At 44.3% G+C, this 24601-nt stretch overlaps 1 protein-coding gene across 1 annotated transcript in view; it reads right to left on the bottom strand.

The window, feature by feature from the left end:
* VPS13D (vacuolar protein sorting 13 homolog D) overlaps nucleotides 1–24601 on the bottom strand; it is a 3321573-nt gene that overhangs the window by 2275779 nt on the left and 1021193 nt on the right. The window contains exon 20 of the mRNA XM_044060428.1: nucleotides 66–217. Within this exon, the coding sequence (XP_043916363.1) occupies nucleotides 66–217 (152 nt within the window). The remainder of the gene's footprint in view (nucleotides 1–65; nucleotides 218–24601) is intronic.

A 24601-nucleotide genomic window follows, 5' to 3' on the forward strand; every position in this document is an offset into this window, starting at 1 on the left:
CAGATATATTCAATCAAGTTAAGATAAGGCATCCACACAAAATAAAGACTAAAATGGTTGGTTACCTGTACAGGGTTGACAAATCGGCCTTCAACCTTCATGATGTTTGTTGTTTCAAAGTACTCGAATTGCTGAGGAAAAGACAGCTCCAGAACCCGCTCTACTGGGATTTTTTCTAATGTGAACTGGATTGTAGTGTTCTTCAGAATATGAAAAGCTATAATTGAAGCAAAAATAAAGATAAAACACTTTTTTATACTGTGACAATTCGGTTTGGTTACTAATAAAAGATAACAAAACACACACAATCTATGAATCCTGCTTCTTTTCTTGTTACACATATTACAAAAATGGGCGAGTACATTGTTCCCTTGCAGTAGCAGGAAAGAACTGCAGGGATGGAAAACTCCTCTAACATCAAAAGAAGGCATTCTGAAGATAACAAAGTGGGCCCATGACCTACTGATAAAGAGGTCAGGCTCAAAAAGCTCACTTTAGCAGGAGGAGGACACTAATAAATGACCACAAAAACTGACACACCATAAAGAACTGTTAAATTAAAAGCAGGAAATCCAAGACGGCAAAGGGGTAGGTCATGGAGACACTTTTCAAAGTGGATGTACATACAGAGATGCTGGTATTAGTGTTCAGGCAGCCTATACAGTTAACAGGTAGGTTTATGGGAAACCAAAGCTGGTCTTCTGTACGAGTCTGTCAAGAAAATGTTTTTTCAGCCATACAATTTCCCAAAAAGAAATGCAAAAGTCCTAAAATTTTGCCCCCCCCCCCCCATCACAACACACAAAAATTTGCTTCCATATTTCACAACGTTTCATTACATATTTACAGGCAGCTATAAAAGTTGAATACTTGATATGTCAAAAGGTATTAAATTGCGACAAAATTATGTAAATGAAAAATCAAAATACCACAGCAAAATAACAGTAACAAGTGAATAACAATGGTTTATCAATATGTGGATTCTGTATGGTTAATGCTGACAAAGGCCACTAGCAATGCCTAAGCTATTAGGACTAACATGACCACAGCATCTAAAATGAAAAATGCTTCCAATCATATCTTCAGCTCTTTAGCACTGATGTACTTGCAACATTCTAAGTAGTTAAAATTACCTTCCGAAGTGCTGCACTCCAAAATTCCCTGTTGAGAGCCATCATGGCAAGATCATTTTGAATGATAAGGAAGGCATCTGCTCAGCCTTAGCCTCCATATGGGTTTTGTACCATGTGAATAGAGAACAGCAACAATTACTCCACTATGTAAGAGAGGACCCCACATGGACCAAGAAAATTACTGGTCCATAAGTCTGAATCGCCTCACATGCAAAGCTATGGAAATAATTATTACGGAATGAATCAACAGGAACATAGGGAACCACCAAACACTGAATCCATTTCAGTTTACATTCATCAAAGGCAAATCATGCTTACTCAACCTGGTGAACTTTTGTGAAGAGGTCACTAGACTGGCACAGTAGAAAAACTATGCTACTTGATGGATCACCAGCTGGCTCACAGATTAAAACACAAGGAGATCAAAATAGGTGCCGCTACCTCCACTAAAAGACCAGCCACCAGTGGAGTTCCTCAGGGTTCAGTGCTGTGACCTCTCTTGTATGGCATCTACTTTTTGGAAGTTAAAGCCAAATACTAAGGGAGTCTGTCTGACCAAGTCTGCAGATGACTGCAAGCTACGTACACTTATCAATCACCCAAAGAAAGGCTTATCCCAAACAAATAATTGGTGCCAGAATCACGGTCTAAAGCTAAATGATTTAGTGTATCCTTTGGGAAGACAACTGCCCCAGGGAACTACCACACTGATAAAACATCCCTAAGAGTTGACCATTTCTTTGAGATAAGGAAACTTATTTGGACACTAACTATCGACCATCATGTGTCTAATGTGGTGATGAAATACTTCTACATCGCACAGCTCATTAACAAAGGGACTGCTTCCATGTCCATGGACGTCACTGTCCCCCTTTACTCATCCCTCATAAGGCTCATAGTATAATGCTCCTTTTGGCATGCATCAGTCCAAACCCATGCAACAGTTGGAATGTCCACAGAGCTACCTTACAAAAAGGATACTAGCCTTAAACAATTTTCCCTACATGGACCACCTCAAAGCCCTGTCACTATACTCAGCATCTTATAAATTGCTAAGAAGTGACCTGAATCTGGCATACATGGCATTCTCTGTCATGATACTGATGGAACTACTACATATCAGAAAGTCAAATATCAGAAACACTTGCTCCAGGGATCTAAGCCTGTTCTGCACCATCAACTGAATGGTTTGGAGGGACAGCTATATCTCACGGGGGATAGGATACCAGCGCTCTGGAGCAGACTCCCCCAACTATGTAAAATAAAGCTCATCCCTGTCCAAATTCAAGCCCAATTTGGATCTATGGATGGATAACAGGGTATTTACTTTAGGGGTCCTAAATTATTTCACCCATGACTGGGGACTTTTCACATATCTATGACATGATCCTAGTTACTACCACTAGAGAGAATACAAATATAGTCCATTAAATGGGTAAGGTTAATCCAAACACTAAACGAAATCGGCAAGTTCAAGCACCAAACAGGAAATATGGCCAGGCTTAAAATGGCCCTTCAAGGCAGTTAGTCGAGTACTAACCTATGAACCTATTTGTTTCCCAAACTTCATCCCATATCCCCTTTGGATTACATTAGATCACTACATTTTCTATGATCCCATTGAAAATACTGTAATTTCCTGTTTTCTGTTAACTCTGTCAGTGACTGAGAAAACAATGCAGCTAGACTGTTAACTTATTTTTTTTTCAGTGACACACACTAATATCATAGGCTATCTTCTAAACAGCCTTTTAATATACATTTGAATGTTAGCCTTGAAAGGCTAATTAATCTATTTAGCTTTTCTGCAATATTAGAATTATAGTCCAGGTGCTCTTGTGCCTTGCTGAGCTGTAAATATCATCTAAGAATGTAATCTCCTACTAATACAGCAAGTTTCAAGCTCCACAGACTTTCACAGTCCCACTGATAAGAATGGAGTAAATCAGTTTTATTAAGACTGTAAATTTAGTGTTACAAATGCAGGTATCCCTCCACTATTCAATGAATGATCACATAAGGCAAAGGGGGCATAGGTGAAGCTACTGAAGCAGTATCCTACTATCAAAAGAAACAATGTAAGATCTCTCAGCAAAACTTTGTTACACTCTTGAAGGCCAATATAATAGCACAACAACAACAACAACAACAACAACAACAACAACAACAATAATAATAATAATAATAATAATAATAGGACAGTGCTAGTGAAACAATATATACAGGACTTTCCTGTGCTGGTGGTGTACAGAGATGTAGTTCTGACTATGACCCAGACAACCTAGGTCTGAGTAGCGACTTAGGCATTTGATGGTGCAGGCAAGGAAAATGGACATGTCTGTTCTAGGGAGGATGGTATCTACATGTTTGGGGGCACGGGCTTGGAAGTGACTTCCCCTGGTGGAGAATGGAAGAACCACAGCACCGTTTCTCTTTTTGTGGGCACAGACTTCCTGTTAACATAGTCCCCTTGCAGAAGGGAGGGGGAGCTGCACTGATGCCCACAGGTTATCACAGGGGAGGTGCTAGAAGTAGGATATAAATTAGAAATTTCAAACAACCCCTGATGACTACCCCTCCAAGTAAATCTTCACCCTTCAGTAACTGAGAAAGCAAATGGGCTGAATGACTTGGATCAGGCTGATGACTGGCAGATAATGGGAACAAATAACAAAAGAAAACAAAAAAAAATTAATAAAAGCAAGCCTCCCAGTTACTATGATCTATGCTGATCTGGAAAAGGTACTTGATATTATTTCATACAACATTCTTATGAAGAGGCCAGCCTGATGGCACAGAGGCAGGGTGTCTATCTGCACCTCTGATGACCAGAGTTCGGGAAACAGTCTTGAGCCACCAGAAGGGCTGGCTGGGAGGGATAGAAAGTACAGTTTTGTACCTACCATAAATGTAGATGTTCGAAGATCCACATTGCTGCAGTCCTTACACTTGGGTAGTCCGCTGTCCTCGGTCGGCCCGAATATCAAAGTATAAGGCTGACGTCGGTCAAGGCGCATTTGACTGACATCAGGACGTCAGGGTACAAATGCGCATGACCGACGTCATATCCTCAGTCTTTTCTTGCCCCAGATGTCAGAAGACCCTAAAAATAAAGGTCAAAAACCAAAAGACAGCAAACCAACAACCAACCATCCTAGCACTAAAAATATGTACAATATATACAATAGACAATATACACCCAATTGACCACCCAACCCACACGACCGCCTCTAACAACAGAGGGGAAGGAGGGAGGGTAAATTGGACTGCAGCAATGTGGATCTTCGAACATCTACATTTATGGTAGGTACAAAACTGTACTATGTTCTTCATCTCACATTGCTGCAGTCCTTACACTTGGGTAGAATCCCAAAGCAGAGGAAAGGGAGGATGGCCAAATTATAAGGAAGCAGGAGCTGCTAAAATGCCCTGCAAAACAGCAGTGGCAAAACCAGCCCTGGATTTAGAGTAAAGTGGTAGGTGATAATGCCTGGAAAAAGTATGCACTGAACTCCAAGTAGCTGCCTCCAAAATATCCTTAGTTGCCACCCCTCTCAAAAAAGCTGTTGGAAGTGGCAGTAGCCCTAGTGGAATGAGGCCTAATCCCAGCTGGAACTTCCTTGCCATGATGGGAATAACAGAAAGCAATGCAAAACCCAATCCACTTAGAAATAGTTTGTTTTGACACAGGCTTGCCCTGAGAACTCAAAGCAAAAGAAACAAATAACTGCTGAGACTGCCTGAACCCTTTAGTTCTGTCCAAATAATAACGCAACTGCCTGTGTACATCTAAAGTGTGCAAAATCTTTTCCCCTTTATTTTGGGGATTTGCATAAAAGGTAGGCAAATGAATAGTTTGGTTTAAAGCCACACTAGAAACCACTTTAGGCATAAAGGAAGGATTAGTACGTAAAGATACCCTATCCTTATGGAAAATTAAGAAAGGCTCAACTGCCATAAGGGCCTGCAACTCAGAAACCCTTCTTGCAGAGGTAATAGCCAACAAAAAAGCAGTCTTCCATGATAAAAACTTTAATTCAGCAGTAGCTGCAGGCTCAAAAGGTTGTAGAGTGAGTTTCTCCAACACAAAATTGAGATCCCAAGCAGGAGTAGGAGCTTTGGGGGTCTTATATTCTTTGCCCCTCTAAGAAATTGCTTGAACAAAGGATGAGAAAACAATGGTGGGTCACAATCATAGTGAGCGAAATTGCTGCAGCATGAACTTTAATAGAAGAGAAGGACAAACCTTTGTCCAGTAACTCAGTAAGATATTGAAGAGCCACACTTAAATTAGGCCCAGAAACATCAAAATCCTTTGCTGCACTCCAAAATAAAAATCTCTTCCATTTGTCTGCGTACACTTTCCTTGTACTAGGCCTTCTGGCTTCCAAAATAACATTCAAAACTTGTTGTGGAAGTGGAGGCCCACAATGGTTCAAAACAGAATATGCCAGGCTGTTAGGTGCAGAGAGTGAAGCTTGACATTGAGCAAATGACTGTCCTCCTGAGACAACAGGTGTGGAATCAAGGCAAAGGCCATGGAGGCTTCCGTACCAGGCTCCTCAGTAATGGGTACCAATGCTGTCGAGGCCAATCTGGAGCTATCAAAATCATCCTTGGCTTGTCTTGTCTGACCTTTAGTAGTACCTTTGGGAGGAGAGGCAGAGGCGGAAAGGCATACACATGAAGATTGCTCCAATTGAAAGAAAGAGCATCCACTCTCCAAGCTGTGGGATGAAACCTTTTGTGCAAAACTTTGGCAGCTGGTGGTTTAGTGGGGAAGCGAACAGATCTATGTCTGGAGTTCCCCATGACACTGTCAATTTCGAAATACATGAGGATCCAATTTCCACTCGTGGGGATCCATAATTTGTCTGCTCAACACATCTGCTAAGGAGTTCTGTGCTCCCGGCAGAAACCTTGCCTGAAGATTTAGCTGTAAACTGAGAGCAGTCTCCCACAAAATCATTGCTTGCCTGCATAGAGGATAAGAATGTGTTCCGCCTTGCTTGTTGATGTACCACATGACAGTTGTGTTGTCTGTTAGAATCAACACCTGCCCTGGTAGAAGTAAATCCTTGAAGGCTATTAATGCAAACTGGACTGCTAACATCTCTTTCAAGTTGATATGTAGATGTTGTAGTCTGGCAGGCCACTTGTCTTGTATCCACTTTCCATTCAGATGAGCTCCCCAAGCTTTGTCTGAGGCATCTGTCGTTAGAATCTGACTCGCCTCTGGCCGGGTCACAGAGAGTCCCTTGTTTAGGTGACATTCCTGAGCCCACCACAAAAATTCCTTTTGAATGCAAGGTATTATTTGAATGACAGTGTCCAAATCCTGGCAGTGCTGTGTCCATACATTTTGAGATACCATTGTAGCTTCCTCATATGCAGTTTGGCATTGGGAAGCACCAGAATACAAGATGCCATGAACCCTAAGGCTTGAAGGACTGTCCTTGCAGTCAGCCCGGACTGATGAGACAACTGATGAAAGTAAAGGGAAAGATTCTTTTGCTTGTCCGGGGTCAAAAGGCCATCTGGGATGCTGTATTCAGTCTCACACCCAGAAAGCACATGTCTTGAGAGGGTACTAGACTGGACTTTATTTCGTTCACAGAATACCCCAGGCATCTTAGCACTGCTATCACATAACCCAAATGATGAAGAAGCTCGTCCCTTTCTTGAGCCAGAATCAGGCAATCGTCCAAATATGGATAAATCTGTATTCCTTTCATCCTGAGGAAAGCTATCACTGGAGCCAGAACCTTCGTGAACACTCTGGGCACAGTAGATAAGCCAAAGGGCAATGCAGAGAACTGATAATGAGAAGTCCCAGCTCGAAAACGCAGATACTTCCTGCAACTGAGTCTGATAGGAACATGAAGATAAGCCTCCTTGAGATCTAAAGTTACCATCCAATGATCTTTGCCCAGCAGAGGTAAAAGTTGCTGTAACGTCAACATTTTGAACTTGGGAATGTCCAGATAAGTGTTGAGGATAGATAAGTCCAAAATTGGTCTCCACGTGTTCCCTTTCTTTGGTACTAGGAACAGACGAGAATAAAATCCTAGGCCCACTTCTGGCATAGGGACCGGCTGAATGGCCCCTATTTGGAGTAACAGAGAAATTTGCTTGTGAGCCTCTATTCTTTGTGGAGGAGGAACGTCTGGCATGCCTTTGAAAGGAGGCAAGGTATGGAAATAAAACCGGTAACCGTGGTGTATGATATCCAATACCCATCTGTCCTGGGTAATTAAACTCCAATTTTCTTTGAAAAGTGCCAACCTTCCTCCCAAAGGTGCTGCCAGACGAGAAGGCTCTGGCAGCTGAAAAGGTAGGTCATTGGGTCTGTTTACGAAAGGACTGACCCCTGCCCTCACCTGAAGACTGTGCAGGAGAACTCCCTGTTCTAGGCCTGAAAGAGCCCTGAGCTCTGCCCCTGCCACGTCTAGATCTACCCCTAGACTGGGAATCATAGGAAGGATACATCCACCCCTTAGTAGGCCAATTTCTACTAAACTTAGGAGGCTGAACCTGCAAAAAATCTTTAACAGTCTGCATAGACTTAGCCTTGTCTTCCATTTTCTTTAAGACTGTCTCAACAGGAGAACCAAACAACACATCAGATTGTAAAGGAGCATCTAAAATCCGTGATTTAACATGGTCAGATAAATTCTGATCCCTCAGCCAGGTGTGCCTGCGAAGAACTGACCCAGTGGCAGCCACCCTAGACGAGGCCTGTACAGCATCAAAACCACATTGCAAAGAATGCTTACCCACCTGTTCAGAAACATGTACTAAATCTTGCAACTCTTTACAATCAATACCTTCCGCCAGAGCATCAACCTTAGACTTCAATTGTGAAAGGAGATAGTTTTGGTATTTTAACATGTGAAACTGGCAATTCAAAGCCCTCATAGCTAGAGTGGAAGAAGTATAAACTTTCTTTCCCCATCTATCCAAAGCCTTGGCCTCTTTGTCTGAGGGAACCGGATTCTTGACAACAGAAGCCTTAACACCTTTAGGCCCCTGACTAACAGTTTCTGGGTCTGCCCTAGGACTCTTAAAAAGATACTTATGAGCTTCAGGCACCCTGTAATATCTATCCGGTTTAACAGGAGCAGGAGGCAAAGAATCAGGATTAAGAGAAGCCTCTGCAAAAACATCTTCCACCACATCTAAAACAGGAGGTATAGCCAAAGGCCTATGCTGGGGTAAAAACAAAAATTCTCTAAGCCTTTTCCTGGAATCAGAGAAGTCCTGACCTTCCCACTTAAAATGCTCCCTCATAGAATGAAGAGTTTCTGAAAAGAAAAATCCTCAGGAGGAGAAGCAGAAGGAGTAGAATCATCCACATCAGAATCAGAATAAGGAGAATACTCCTGCAAGTCTTCAGCCGAAGACTCTGAAACATCCGAAGCCTGCTCAAAACTCCCAGGCTCAGGCTCCACCCTAGGTCTCTTATCAGGAGGGGGTAAAGAACCCCTAATCAAAGAAATCAAATCTTCTGCCATTTTAAGCATATGCTTCTTGGGCACAGTTCCAGAAGAACTAGGGGTGACACCAACTGCAGCTGAACTTGGCCTGCCTCTGGGAGAAGCCTTGTAAACAGAAGGAGAGGGCCTAGCCACCCTAGGAAGGGAGGGGAGTATAGTAACCTGTGAAGCCCCTTCAGCCTGACCTGCCTCCTGAGAGGCCACATCTTGCAATAATAAAGTCTCTCCCTGGGAACCCAAAGAAACCTCCGGTGGAGCCACCGACTCCACCGACACCTCTAAAGAACCGGTGTCCGGTACAGACGGTTCTTCTAGCCTAGGCTTAACTGCTTTGTCCTTGCGCTTCTTCGAAGAAGCGGGCGTCGGAGCATCCGACGGCATTTTATAATTGCACCGCTTCCCAAAGACTAACCTGGCACAATCCAACCTTCTCTTTATAGTGCGATTATTGAATCTAGCACAAGAGCGACAGCCAACAACGTCGTGCTCAGGCCCTAAGCAAGGAATACACAAAGTATGATAATCTCTATGCGGTATCTGTTTCCCACAAGAAATGCAATTATTGACTTTTTCTGACATCCGTAAATCACTGAGGCAAGAAAAACTAAAATATTCCCAACGGGTACTTAGCCAACTTTGAACTCGGTCTGAAACTTCGAAATCGAAAAATCTCAGAACGCCAACCGGCACTTGCAATGCTGCTTCTGCATCGGACCATGCGGCAAAAAAGACTGAGGATATGACGTCGGTCATGCGCATTTGTACCCTGACGTCCTGATGTCAGTCAAATGCGCCTTGACCGACGTCAGCCTTATACTTTGATATTCGGGCCGACCGAGGACAGCGGACTACCCAAGTGTAAGGACTGCAGCAATGTGAGATGAAGAACATCAAAGTGGCTGACACACAGCTCTACTTCCAGGGGAGGAGGAAGGAGAAACATAATAACTAGTGACCATCAATAAAGACCAGGAGTCACAAAGGAACCTCAGGATTAACTCAGAAGGCAGCAACGGTGTCTTGAAGTCATTATATTAATCACTTCCAAGGCTAGGGTCAAAGACTAGCTACTGCCTGTATGGAGGCTCCGATGTTCCATGCTCACAACTCACCACTGGATCTCTCACTTCTCAGGCTTAATAATGTGTACCATGAGGCTGACTTTCCAAGGACTACGGGGGGGGGGGGGTTGGGCAGTCAGTGAAGAGTCACATCTGGGGCTACCCAGAAAGAAGCTATAGGGAGATTCAGGGCTGAGCAAGCACCAAGTAAGGGAGAGCAGCCACTGGCTGTGCAGGTCAACTAGGAGTCAGATTAACAAAAATATATACTTATAAACAAATTAACAGCACTACCAATATATAGTTTTTCCAGAATTCCAGAATGTAGCTGGAATACAGATGTTATGGAAGTTAGGTAACATCTACACTGTTAGAAAAGCAATTTGGCTGAAAATGGGAAGTCTTCAATCCAGACATTTAATGTATTCCCTGATGTATATGGATTTGCTGAAAAGTCTGAAAAGTACAGTGTGCAGCATTAATATATGCTGTTGGAAAAGAAACCATTACAGTACTGAACTCTCATTCTTCTCAAAGTGAAGAAATCCAAAATGGCAGCATTAGAGGAAAAAAAACACTATTGTCAGCCAAGGAATAATTTGCTATTTATTAGCTGTTTATTCTTTGAAAGAGCTCGAGATTCATAAATTTACTGGCAAGCACTAGACAAACAGTCTGCAGACCATTACAAGACTAGCTAAAAAAACACTACTCGGAAGTTCCATCCAGTCTCAAGGTGGGTAAGACAATATATAGATGACAGGAAGAATTTGAGGTTGCCCATCCAATTTTCAAGGCTTAACTTGAAGGTGGCAAGGGTCCAACTTTGTTTGACATGTAGTGGAAGTTTGTTCCACAGATTAGAGATACTTTGAGATTGTAATCTATCACACCAATGCATCTTGTTTATCTGCTGAGAAAACTTTAGTTCAGGGATCTCAAACTCTCAGCCTTGAAAAACCATCATAATTATAGATGAAGGAAATGACTACACTACTTTTCCAGCTACAGTGCCTGCATTTCTTTTTGTCTTGGAGATTGTGGCCCTTGCCTGAGTCTGCTAGTCCTCATACATCACCAATGGTTATCTGAGTCTGAGGCCCACAATTTAGTTCCTTTAACCAGGTATTGGGAGTAGTTTGAGAGCTGGTGGAGAATGTATAGTCACATACAGAACAAAGGCTTAAGCTGACAGAAATAAAAATAAGCATATGCAATTATACATATCTGAATACAAATATGTAACAAAGAAGAGTGCACCGCTAGGAGACTGACAAGTATCACTCAAATAGTTTAGCTACAGATTAGGCCAAATTATATAAAACGTTTAAACAAGAGGGGAACTGAACAGTTACTTTTTAATTATCATTAAAAGATCATGAAACAAGTAGTAGCACAATTATCTGCAAAATTGATTATGATGCAACAAATAAAGTTAAGTGTAGCATGAATGATATTTTTATGCCTCTATATCCAAAAGGATGGTTACCTAGACAATATGGGACACTTTTAGTACACATCACCTTATTTTACAGTAATACTGCCTTAGATACTGACTCATTCAATAAATAGATTTGTTGACTTTCTTCTCTGAAAAAGGGCATCACTGGATTACAATGACAAATAAATAGCTGGCCAAAAAAATAATCTCTCTCTCACAGACATGCACACACATATATACATATATACACACATATACACTTCTAAACCTGTTTATTACAGCAATATTCACAAACCACATCACAGAGAAGACTGAGGGAGTTGTCTCTGACAAACCTACACACACACACACACACACACACACACACACACACACTGCTGGATTAACTGCCTCTCTCCAGTCAGTGTCAGCTTGTGGATGAGTTAGGCACAGACTTTTTGATTCAAGACTGATAGCATGCAAAACCAGATGTCAAAACAGCACGTAAATCTGCATTTTAAGTCTGGATGCCCCAGATAAACTTTGACACTTGTCAGCCTTGTATGGGACACACAGGCATAAAAACGGACTGGTCTTCTAACTTGATGCATCATATATATATATATATATATATATATATATATATATATATATATATATATGGGTCTACTTTGTATAACCGAACTTCCGATTCACCGACACACAATTTACCGACCCCAAACAACCGAAAACACACAACACCGACAAACACCAACAACTCAAAAAACCGAACACCATTACACCGACGCAAAAAACGTAAACTACACATTGCACACAATAACATATCCACTAACCTTAACCTAAACCCTAACGTCCGACACTTCCGCACACTTACCCAACCCGCACCCTAACCCTAACTCACTTAACCCACCCTTAAACCTCAACACCGTCACTATCGCACACTTACCCTACCTGCACCCTAACCCTAGCTCACTTAACCCACCCTAAAACATTAAGCCCGTCACTATCGCACACTCACTCCACCCGCATACTAACCCTAACACACTTAACCCTTCCCTACACTACACTCCGTCACTGTCTCACACTTACCTTACCGGAACCCTAAGTCCGACACTACCACACACTCACCTTTCCCACACCCTAACCTTAAATCCCTCACTATCGTACACTTACCTGTCCGCTCCCTAATCCTAAATCCGTCACTATCGTACACTTACCGGATCGTGCTCACACGTTGCCGTTGTCGGTCTTTCGGCTGTCGAATATCACCTTTTCGATCACCTACCTGTTCGGTTGTTCCATCTCGATCTTCTTGTGGGTGTCGGTGAAGTGGCGGTTCGGTTATTCGAAGTAGACCCATATATATATATATATATATATATATATATATATATATATATATATATATATATGTGTGTGTGTGTGAGAGATCATAAGAATTTGCTTAGTCTTACTGGGTGCTTCTTAGTGCACTGGCTGACTATAAGTGGAATGTCATAAATATATAATATGTGGCATGCAAGGTTTATACCAGACATTCTAGCTATGTTTTATTTGACTGGACAAGATGGCTATATTGGATATGTTTAAAGAAATAACTGTAATAAAAGAACACCAGGCCTCCTTTTCCCTTGCTAGTTAAGCTGATGGGAAGAAAAGGGGATGGCCTAGACCAAACAGGGGCACAATATGGACTGGTAAAGTATGTTAACAAAGAATGTAATGTTGGTGCAAAGAAAGTTATTAAATGCATGACTTGATTCTATTCGTTAATAAAGATGTTGTCTACAGAACTGGGTAGTAAAGGAGATCTTGGAAACTACTTTACACAGTGTACATTAAAAGGGAGGAAAATATACAAAAAGAGAGGAGCGATCTGAGGATAGTAAGGGGTTTATTGGCAATATGTTGTTTTTGGGGCAATGTAATGAGCACAACTGCCATTTTGTCTGTTTTTTTGGGGACAGAGACTAGGGAGCACTGTATTCATGTATAAGAAAACACGATAAAAGTAATATAGAGGAGAAGACTGCAGATGACAGTCTGTTTTGATAAAGATGATAGGCATATAATAAATAATTAAGAGATGTTCTGAAATGCTGTGGTTTTAGAGGGATTTAATTACTTTAAACCAGGAGATGTATGTGAAGTTTGTGTGCTTGTACAACATGTCCTTCTTAGCCTCAAGAAAAGTCCAAACAGATGTTTGGGAACATACAGGGTCATGTAGCTAACATGACAAAAAATAGCACCGTGATATAATGAGTTATAGAAATGTGTATACAAATCTGGAAGACTTTTATGTCTCATTATGGTTTGGTAAACATGTTGATTTCAATAACAGAAAAAGAAAATTAAATATATATGAAGACAAAAAACTGCACAGAAGAATACAAAATAAAAGGTCTGAACAGAAAGCTGGCAATCAGAATGATGCACTCTACCTACATCTGACTTAAAAAGATGTAACATTTGTAAAAGACTCACAGGAATGAATCCCAGACCTGCACTCTTCAGAAATAAGACAAAAACTAACTGTACTCTCTAAAGTTGCACTTACTCTCAGTACTTGCAATACATCAAAAGGGATGTTCAGGAGTGAGGCAACAATGTGAAAAACATAAGTCAATAAAGTCTTTTAGACAAACTCCCCTTTTCAAGAGTCTAATAGGCATTATTTCTCATTTGATTTAGATTTCAAATCTAAGCTTCCTGTTAGCACTGTTGCTAAATTCTACAGGAAGATGCAGTTAATTTGAAAGGAAGCGTTAGGTTTGGGGCGGGAAGGGGGATAAACAGCGCTCTGAAATCAGTTCCAAAGCTCATTTTTCAAAATACATGAATCTTACACAGCATCTTTAAATGGTAAAGTAAGACTGTGTTAGGAACTTACCATACATTTACATGTTCAAGTATATTCAGTGCTGCAGCCTTACCATCAGAATTCATGCCTTAGGAAGCCCAATGGCCAGTCCAACTTCCAATGCTGTACCTCCCACCTCCAGGCTTTAGCAGACTCCCTTCCCAAATGGATGTCAGGTCATTAGCCATACGACAGTGGTATCAGCCTACACCATCTTCAGATCCTTTTTGACTTGGCTTGACAAGGACACTTATACAGAGGCATGACAGCAGATATGGACCTGGGAGAGTCATCCCCAGGGAACAGTGACCCAACCACAAGGTTCTATTCTATTTCGCATGTTCTAAGTGAGATCAAACGAAACAGGGTTCCCGGTTAGGGAAAGACAGGGAAAGTGAAGAGTTGGATGAATATAGTATCTACCCCCAGGATGCCCAAAAATGATAACAGATAGGATGGTGAGAGAGGGACTTCCGCGGTGGTGCAGCGGTAGTGTTGTTGCCTCACACCAAGCGGTTCTCTCGTTCGATTCTCGGCTTGGGTTGGGAGTGCCTTCTGTGTGCAGTCTGCATGTCCTCCCCACGGTCGAGTGGGCGTTCGAAAGACATGCGTTGAATGGGCGTGCCTTCACCGAAGGCTGGGCGTCAGGCTGGCAACTCAACACCATAAAAACCAACTGCCAATCATTAGCGGACCGGAGTTCCACTGTGGCGACCCCCAACTGGAAAAAGCCGAAAGACCAACATAGGATGGTGACAGGGCATAAGGACTGCAGTAGTGAATACATCTGACCAACAATTATGATAAATTCCTAGCATAACTGTGCTATGTTCATCAAAATAGCTGCTGCAGTCATAACATCTGGGAAGACTCTCAGAGCTCAAGGTTTATAAGATGGCTAGCACTGAGAAGGCTGTAAAGAGAGCAAACCCTGAAGGACAGCCAAGGCAAAATGTGCCTTGGCCCTGGATGCAAAAAAAGAAGTTATGTACTCACCATAACGTTCCATCTGAGTAGGTAACTTCATTTGACAGCAACCTGGGGTATCGGATCCGATTCGGATCCGAGCTGGCAGCTTTCCTAGCAAAAAGATCCGAGCTCCAAGCTCCTCCCCCTACCCATAATACCCTGCTACCTCCCTCTAGTCCTCAGATCGAGTTTGCCATAGTATCATGGAATACTACAATAACAACTGAACATCCTAACCTGGTGTCATCTGCGAAGTAGAACACAATAATCCTATAATGACAAACTACAGGTTAGGGGGACGGAGGGAGGGTTGGTTGCTGACAAATTAAGTTACCTACTCAGATGGAATGTTATGGTGAGTACATAACTTCTTTATCTGAAGTAGTTAACTTCATTTGATCAGCAACCTGTGGGACAGAGTCCGCAGCTACCAACAACTTGGGAGGTCCTCATGGAAGGAAATTCCGGAGCACTGCAGAGCCAAAAGATGCCCTTCCTCTGGATATTAGATCCAATTTATAATGTGTAATAAAAGTATGAGAGGAAGCCCAAGTAGCTGCTGAGCAAATGTAAGAAACCCTCGACCAGAAGGCAGCAGAAATAGCCACAGAACGGGTAGAGTGAGCTCGAACCCGCACGGGCTCAGGTCAACCAGAGCTTCTGTATGCGAGAAGGATGCATTGGGAAATCCATCTAGCTAAGGTTAGCTTTGTCAATGGTTTACCCAGACAGGACTTAGCAAAAGAAACAAAGAGTTGATCCGATTTTCGAAAATCAGCTGTTCTGTGCAAGTAAAATCGCAACTGTCTATGTACATCCAGACAATGAAGTCTATACCCTCCTTTGTTCTGATAATTTGGGAAGAAGACAGGCAGATTGATGGATTGGTTGATGCTGGCTTCGTACGCCACTTTGGGCAGAATGGAGGGATTAGTCCTGAAGGAAACCCTGTCTTTATGAAAGATGATGTATGGAGGCTTGCTACAAAGTGGGTGACGTAGGATGGACCATTGGACCTGTAAGGTCCACTGGAGAACTCTCATATTCAGACGTGCGATTGGTGACAGGTTGATGGCCGCTGCCATGGACCCTAGAGCCCTCAGGACTAATTCTACTGGAGGGGCCGGTGATTGTAGAAGAGCCAACACTTGTAGGTTTAGGTTGCGGAGTCTGTCCACCATCAGAAAGACTATGGACTGAATTGTGTCTATCCTGGCCCCTATGAAATCCAAGATCTGAGCAGGCTGAAGGGAGGATTTCTTGTGGTTGATCGAGATCCTTTGATGGTGGGATAGATGTAAGGAAGTAGTCCCTGGCTGAACATAGTAGATGCCTGGTGGGGGCGGTTAGGAGCCAGTCGTCCAGGTAAGGGAAGACCTGTATTCCCTGAAGCCTCAGGTGGACCGCTACAACTGCCATGACCTTGGTGAACACCCTGGGGGCTGTGGTGAGACCGAAGGGTAGGACCCTGAACTGATAATGGCTGGCTCCCAGCCGAAAGCGGAGAAACCTCCTGGATCGCCTGTCCATTAGAATGTGGTAGTACGCATCCTTGAGGTCTATGGAGCACATCCAGTCGTTCTCCTGTAAAAGTGGGAGAATGGATTGAATGGTGACCATCCGGAACTTTTCTTTGGTGACTGACAGGTTCAGTGTGGACAGGTCGAGAATTGGCCGTAAGTCCCCCGTCTTTTTTGGCACCAAACAGAACCTGGAGTAAAAGCCTGATCCAGATTGCCCAGGGGGGACGTGCTGGATGGCTCTTTTTCTTAGTAGCTCCTTTATTTCGAAGGCTGCTACCTCCCTCTGATTGGGTGGAACATCGGGGAGGCGCCCCAACCGGGGAGGAGAAGTTAGGAATGGAATTGAGTAACCTCTGGATATGACTCGGAGCACCCAGCGATCTGTCGTAATGGACTCCCAATGTGCTAGGTGCTCCGAGAAGCGCCCCCGACTGCCTCCAGAGAGGAGCAGTCGGGCAACCCCTCAGGGTTGCTGCACGGGTCGATCGGAAAAGAGTTCCCCCGACCTGAAATTCTTCGCCCCCCCCCCCCTCTGCCTCTGGGCCGGCAGCCACCCTGTCCTCCTCTGCCTCTGAAGGACGAGGGATCCGGAGCAAAATGGGATTGTTGAGCTTTCCGGAACCACATCTTTTTCTGTCCTCTTTGGTTCCTGGAGAAGGACCTCTGAGGAGCCGAGAAGCGGATCACGACGGCAGACAACATCTTCATGTCTTTCTCGCTCTGGAGTAGCGTATCATGGATGGTTTTGCCGAAAAGCATAGAACCGTCAAAGGGGGCATTTGCGAAGGAAGCCTTGAAGGGTTCTGCAAAGTCGCGAAGACAGAGCCAGGCCTGTCTTTGTAAGACAATGCCTGTTCCGCTAGCTCTAGCCGTTCCCTCCGTGGCATGGGACAGAAGCCACACAGAGGTGTTTGTAATTGACTTAAGAGTGGCCATTCGAGCCGAGAAAGTCCGTTTGTCCTCCGCCGACATGGACTCTGGGGGTGATCCAGCGTACTCTTTGATTAGGTCCCGCTGGAGCCGAATTACGTGTGCCATATAGTTCAGTGACCTTACAGAGAAGGTCGCTGAAGTGAACATCTGCTTTCCAAGGCGGTCCATCGTCCGAGACTCCTTGTCTGGAGGATGTACCGAGGAACTCTCCTGTGCTAATTCCTTTTTAGTGGCAGCTGCCACCACCATGGCATCCACTGGGGCACCCTTGCTCCAAACTGTCCTGTCCGTGGGAGGGCTGAGGATCCTGTCCGGTCTCTTGGGTATTGGCTCCACAGTGTCCGACTCCTTCCATGCCCTGGTAGTTATGAGGTCCACCAGGGGATCGGCGGGAGGGGACACCCAAGAGGTAGATGGGCCTGCGTCAAACGCCTCCAGAAACACAGACTCATCCGAGGAAGGCTTTTGGGCTGACCACCCCCCACTAATATGCAGCATTTCCATAATGTCTCCAAAGGAGACGTCCTCGGGGGGGTGACCTTGAGGAACCTTCCCCTTCCTCTAAGTCCGTGTCTTCTGTGAGGGACTCAGGTGAGTCCAAGTGCCTCCTCTTGCACTTTCATTTGTGAGGGACCTCCTCAGGGGCCTGTCCGAAGAGGGCTCACCAATAATGTTCTGTTCCTCTACAGGAATCATCTGGGAGGTAGGCACAGGCTGTCCCTGAGGCCGGATGATGGAAGACAGGCCCGTCTGAGAGGGAATGGCGGGTGGATCCGTAGCAAGAACCTGGGGCCTCGAATCCCTCAAAAGGAACCTCTCCATGACGTTGAATGCCGAGGGTGAGCTGCTCTCCCTAGGATCCGACGTGCGGATAGGCGCCGGAGATGACCTGATCAGATCCGAAAGAGTAGTGCGCTCCGATCTCAAGGGAGTTGAAGGCACACTAACCCCTCCAGATCCGACACCCATCTCACGGCTCCGAGAGCTCGGATCCGAAAAAGGATCCGACAGAATCAAGGGTGCAGTCGGCGCCGAAGTAGGAAACACTGCTGGCGCCAACATTACCTCGGCTCTGAACCTAGCTGGATCCGAAAGCTCCGAACCCCGATAGCGGGTCGGAGAAGGAGCAATGGGGGCGAAAAAAAGGGGTCGAGCTCCCCCTCCCCCCGGAGGGAGGGAGGCAAGAGCACTCCCATCTGCAGCTGGGCCTGAAGAAATTGACGCATCATCCGGTCCATGTCTGCGTCGGATAAACTTCTAGTCGACCTCGATGAGGCTGCCGAAGCCGGCTGAGAAGGCCGCCTAGACAACCTTGAAGGTGACCGGGTCTCCTCCTCCGGCTCCGAGGAAAAACGTGGAGAACGAAACCGGTAGGGGGAGGACCTGGAGACCTTAAGGGGAGAGGCAAGCTGCTTAGAAGGCGGGGCCAAGGGAGCTGACTCGGCCCGCCTCTTGTGGCTACAATGCCTATCTCTCTCTCACTCCTTCTCCTTCCTGTCTTTCTTTCTGCCGTCCCTTTCCTCCTGGGCCGAAGAGGGAGCTTGAGTCCCGGCCAGGGGAGTGGGAGCGGTCGGTGGAGCAGCCACAGCTGGCGCCACAGAGGGGGAGGAGGACAAAGCCAAATCAGAGGGCAAAAGGCCCGCAAGGATTAGCTTCGTCTTCCTATCCCTCAAAGCCCTGGGGTTGAGGCTGCACAAATAGTGCAGCCCGAAGAAAGATGGTCCACACCCAGGCAAATAACGCACAGAGTGTGGCCATCCGCTGGGGACAGCTTATGGCCACACTCAAAGCATTTAGAAAAAATAGCTTTGGGGCTTTCAGACATTTTAGTAAAGAAAAAAGGAGAACAGGCCCACGCGCACACATCTTCACACACAGACAGAAAGGGGGGGAGGGGAAATAAATTTTAACTAAGTAACTTTAAAACTACCCAAAAATATAAAGGGAGTAAAAGGGAACCACACACACACACAAAGTTAGAAGATTTGTGACAGAAAAAAGTTTAAATAACTAACTCACAAACCCATGCTAGGAGCTCATTTCTAAGATGCTTCAAGAAGCCGCGGCAAACGGGATCTGGGGACTAGAGGGAGGTAGCAGGGTATTATGGGTAGGGGTAGGAGCTTGGATCTTGGATCTTTTTGCTAGGAAAGCTGCCAGCTCGGATCCGATACCCACAAGTTGCTGATCAAATGAAATTAACTGCTTCAGATCTTAGAGTTGTACAGTTTGAAAAGGTATGTATTAGTGACCAGGTAGTTGCTTCCAAAATGGACTGTGTGTCCTCCCCCTGATGATGGCTCTTGTGGAATGGGCCTTAAACTGTCCAATTAAAGCTCTACCGTGGAAGAAATAGCACAAAATACTCACAGTGAGCTAAGCATTTAGATACGGTCTGCTTACAGGTTTCCCCTACCCTTAACAGAGGAAACCATCTAATTTTTCTTGTTTAGTTCTGTCCAAATAAATTATCAGTTGCCTAGACACATCCCAGAAAAACTGTACCATCTTTCCCCTTGGTCTGGTGATTTTAAAAGTAAAACAAAAGACAAGCAGATAAATGAACTGGTTTACAGACAAACACAGAATTAGTTCACAGTGCGACACTGTCTCTGTAGAAGACCAAAAATGATTTCTCATATGTAAGAGCCCGCAATCCTGAAATCCTTTCAGACGTAAGAGCCATCAAAACAGCAGTTACTTAGAAAATGTACTTGAGGTGAGTGGCAGCAGCTTAGTTCAAAGGCTGGCAAGCAAGGTAAGTTTTTCTAAGACATAATTAAGGCCAGTGGTAAAGTAATACATTATATCCACCTTTTCAAGAATTGCAGGCCTTTATGTGCAAAAAGACAACACTAGTCATAATCAGATGAGCTGTTACGGGTCTACCTGATAACACAGACATGCCAAAACACTGACAACGAAATAACCGACACGAAAAAAAACGACAAAAAAAGAAAGTTCAAAAACACGAAACTTCACATGCCCAACAAACCAAAATCCCGACAACCTTTCCTGAAAAACACACACACAACACAAGCACACCAAAAACCTTACAAACCTACACTAAACCTTACATACACAGCTATCTATGCACTAACCTTAACCCAAACCCTAACCCTAAGGTCCGTCACTATAGCACACTTACCTTACCCGCACCCTAACCCTAACTCACTTAACCTGCCCCTAAACCTAAAGTCTGTCACTATGGCACACTTTCCTGACCCGCACCCTACCCTAACATCTGTCACTATCACACACTTACTTTACCCACACCCTGACACTAACGTCCATCTCTATCGCACACTTACCTTAACATGTCAGTGTTCTCAGTGGCGGGATTCTCAACTGTCGGTCTTCTCCATTGTCGATCTTCCGGTGTCGGTGTTATCATCGGCAATGTGCACTTTTGGCGTTTTCAGGTAGACCCGCTGTTACACACTGCTCTGGGATACTGAAACAGCTAATACTCATTCCTTCAGACAAGCAAAAGATAGTCTTGTTCTATAAAAGTCTGAAAGTTGAATGAAAAATCGGGATATTTGTGTTGGACTTGGGTCATGGTCACTTGCAAGGCATTTTCTAGTGCTTGGTTTCCTTGGCTCCCTCGTAATGTCCAGCATGTACTCTGAGAATATGTGCCTAAATGTGATGACTGCAAGATGATCCAAGCTGTCAGTCTTAAGTCCCCAGCTTGGGGGGTATAACAGGAACCTGTTCATCTGAGTAAAGAGGGCCACATGTTGAGGAAACAGTACAGGTTCTGATTTTGCTAGAGTTGGGGGGATGACAACCAATGTTAGTTGGGCCAAAACAAAGTTATTAATGGCAATTTTGTTTTCTCCTCCATGTTCTTTTGTAATACCCTGGGTATCAGAATTAAAACACAGCAAAACAAACCTGCCCATGGAATGGAAAAAACATATACTTTTCAGGCTCCTGAAGTTGCTGCTCTAGTGTAAAACCTCCTGAGCTACCTATTACCTGGGGAAGCAAAAAGGTCTACTTGTGGCATATCCCACTCACGGGTTAAGTCCAGGAACACATCTCTCTTCAACATCCATTCATGTGGGTCTGACTGCCTCCTGAGCAGCATGTCTGCAAATATATTCTCCTCAGATGGGATGCAAGACACCCCATGGGTCAAGCATGGCTCCTGGGCTACCTCCCAATTCTACACTACTAATATGCACAGCAGATAAGAGTGGGATCTCCTCATTTGTTGATGTATCTTAAGTATGATGTTGTCTGTAAGGATCTTCAGGATCCTCTAGGTCTAGGATCTCCAGAGTCTAAATCTGTTTGAAGTTCTTGAGGTCCAAAAACACTGCCATCACTGGCACACTTGTCTCCTGAGTTCTGAATACTCAAGTCCTCACATGCATTCCCCAGTCTGTGTCAGATGAATCATCTGTGGTGAGAATCTGAGTCCTCTGGGCCAATTTGAAGGGTACTCCTCATGATGAGGTGCACTGGATTATCCACCATAACAATTCCTTCCAAATGCAAAGTAAGAGAAGGATCAGAAACTCAAGAGACTGAGTGTGCTGACACCATCTGCTGCTGAGATACCACTGTAGCCTCCTCAAGAGCAATCTTGCCTCTGGGACTATCAGTATACAGGAGTCTGCATCCGTGTTTCAGAATGCTTAGAACCCAGTGTCCTGAATAATTAACTCCCACTCCTTCATAAAGGGGTCTAAATTGATCTATATTTTTACTGAGGAAGAGGTAGCTGGAGGTGAGGGAGGGTCAGGGTGAGCTGTTTAGTAGAGGGAAGGAAGTCACCGTTGCTCCTTCTGGATGACATGGCTTTGAGTGCTCCATGCTTGTCCTTTTCCATCTGACTTTCCTTTCCTGTAGTATGACTCTTCCTTCTGAGATTTGCCTTTTTCCTGTTTCACGTACAGAAGCCAGCTTTTGGTTGGGTAGTTCCTGCTATATTTACAAGCTTGTAAATGAAACAGCATGGCTTTCCTTTTTTTCAGTTAGGAGTCTGAAGAGGAGATCCTTGTCCACTAGTACATTCATAAACTTTACTTTCACATGGTCTGGGAAGGTGTGTATCATCAGCCAGGCACTTTTCCACATCACCATCCCAGTTTGTTGCTTTGCATGATGGATCTAGTACATCACAGCCATCTTTCTGAGAGTGCCAGGAAAACTGTGCGGTGAGATTACACTACTAAGCTTCTCCCCTTTTAGAGCATTGATTTCTTATGTCTCAGACTTCAGCTGAGCAAAGAGAGACTCTTGATATCTCAGCCTGCATCTCTAGTGGTTAAAGACCATTAAGATCATATTAAGAGCTACACATCTCCCCACAGTTGCTGAACATCTTATTCTCCTTGTCATTAGTAAAAAGACTTCTAGATGGAGCTGAAGAAGTTCCCTTATTTGAATACAGGGACAGCACAGATGGATACTCTAAAGAGTTCTTATAAAAGAAACTGGGAATCATGGACCTTACAAAAGCAATCAGGCTTCCTAGGAATCAGGCAGCTAGAGAATCTGGCGCCACTGTTGCACTCATAAATGCATCTTCCAGTGCTTCTAAGACAGATACAACAAATCGCTGAGTCAGGTGGGCTCATAAAGTTCCTGTACCTTAATTGGGCCTATGAGAACTCCTTTGCCTCCTATTTGAATGTTTTCATCATCTTGTAAAAGGTGTTACCACGTAAGATATCTTCAGCTGGAGAAACAGAGGACAAGGTGTTCTTGGAACCTGAAAAAAAAAAAGCACGAGAGGGAAGACAACTGATTTTGTATATGTCACGTCATCAAACTCTGACTTTGAAATATCTGAATCTTCCTCTGGGAAAGGTATAATCTTCTCCTTTTAGGAGGAGTCTCTGACATCACAGTGACTTCCAAAGTAGGCTGCTTAGATTTCAAAAAAGCTGATGAAATCATAAGTGAGCTGGGAAAGATCCTGGGAAGAAGCTTGGACAATGGAGTGGGATGAGGACCTACCCAGCCTACACTGTGGTAATCTAGCAGGTATCTATGCTGGATATCCAGGGCCTCTACTGCACAGCCACTGCCAAGGCCACCAGTCATGAGTGGACACCCAAATACCTCTATTTGCTTTCTGCTTTAACAAAAGTAGCAAATGGGATACCGTTCTTTCTTTTGGTAATAATGATACAGGTGTTGGCCTCACAGGCCCTTGGGGAGACCTCCAGATCAACAAACAGCACAGCAGTTTTGACCCTTGTGGATATGCAAGTGTGGGACAGCATGGCAGCCTTCAAAGAAATCACAACAAATGTTTCTGCACAATTCAAGGACGGGGAATGCAAATATTTATCTCTGATCTCATTTCTGTCAGTCCTAGGGAAAAAGTACAGTTGTGTACACTTACCATAAATGTAGACATTCGAGTGTATTCAATGTTGCACTCATCACATTTGGGTTATCCCTGCCAGGGTAGCCGTCAGTCAGCCCGAATAACAGAGGCTTAGTCTTTCTGCGTCGATTGCCGGGACTGAAGTCAGGTCATCAGTGATATAAAATAAGGCAGCCGACGTCATTACATTAGTTTTTCTTGCCCTGTCAGGAGCCCCTAATAGGGAGCTAGGTTATGATGGAAGAACACCACCAGTAGAAAGTAAATACCAAAACTTCCTTGTAAGGAGACAGAGAGAGAGACAGAGACAAGGGGGATGGAGGGAGGGAAACCAGGACTGTAACAGTGAATACACTCGAACATCTAAATTTATGGTAAGTGTACACAACTGTACTATGTCCTTCGTGTTTCACTGTTGAGGTCATCACATTTGGGTTGATTTCCAAAGCTGAAGAAAAGGGTGGAGGCAGTCAAGAAGATTGGGGGCTGGCTAGGATGCCCTGCAAGACTATGGTGGCAAAGCCTGCCCTGGATTTGGAGAAGATAGGTAGGTGGTATTGCTTGGTGAAGGTATGAACGTATGTCCATGTTGCAGCCTCCAGGATATCCCTGGTGGGGACCCCTCTGCGAAAAGCTGCAGAGGTGGACGTTGCTCTGGTGGAATGTGCCCTGACCCCCTTGGGGGGAGGTTTCCCATGCTGTTTGTAGCAGAAATGGATGCAGTGTGCTATCCATTTGGAGATTGTTAGTTTGGATATGGCCTTGCCCTCTGCTCCTGCAGCGACGCTGACTAGCAATTGATCAGTTTTTCTAAAAGATTTAGTCCTGTCTAGGTAGAATCTGAGCTGTCT

The sequence above is a fragment of the Protopterus annectens genome, chromosome 2.part0 (assembly GCF_019279795.1).
Source record: "Protopterus annectens isolate FY-2018-M chromosome 2.part0, PAN1.0, whole genome shotgun sequence".
NCBI classification, from domain to species: Eukaryota; Metazoa; Chordata; order Ceratodontiformes; family Protopteridae; genus Protopterus; species Protopterus annectens.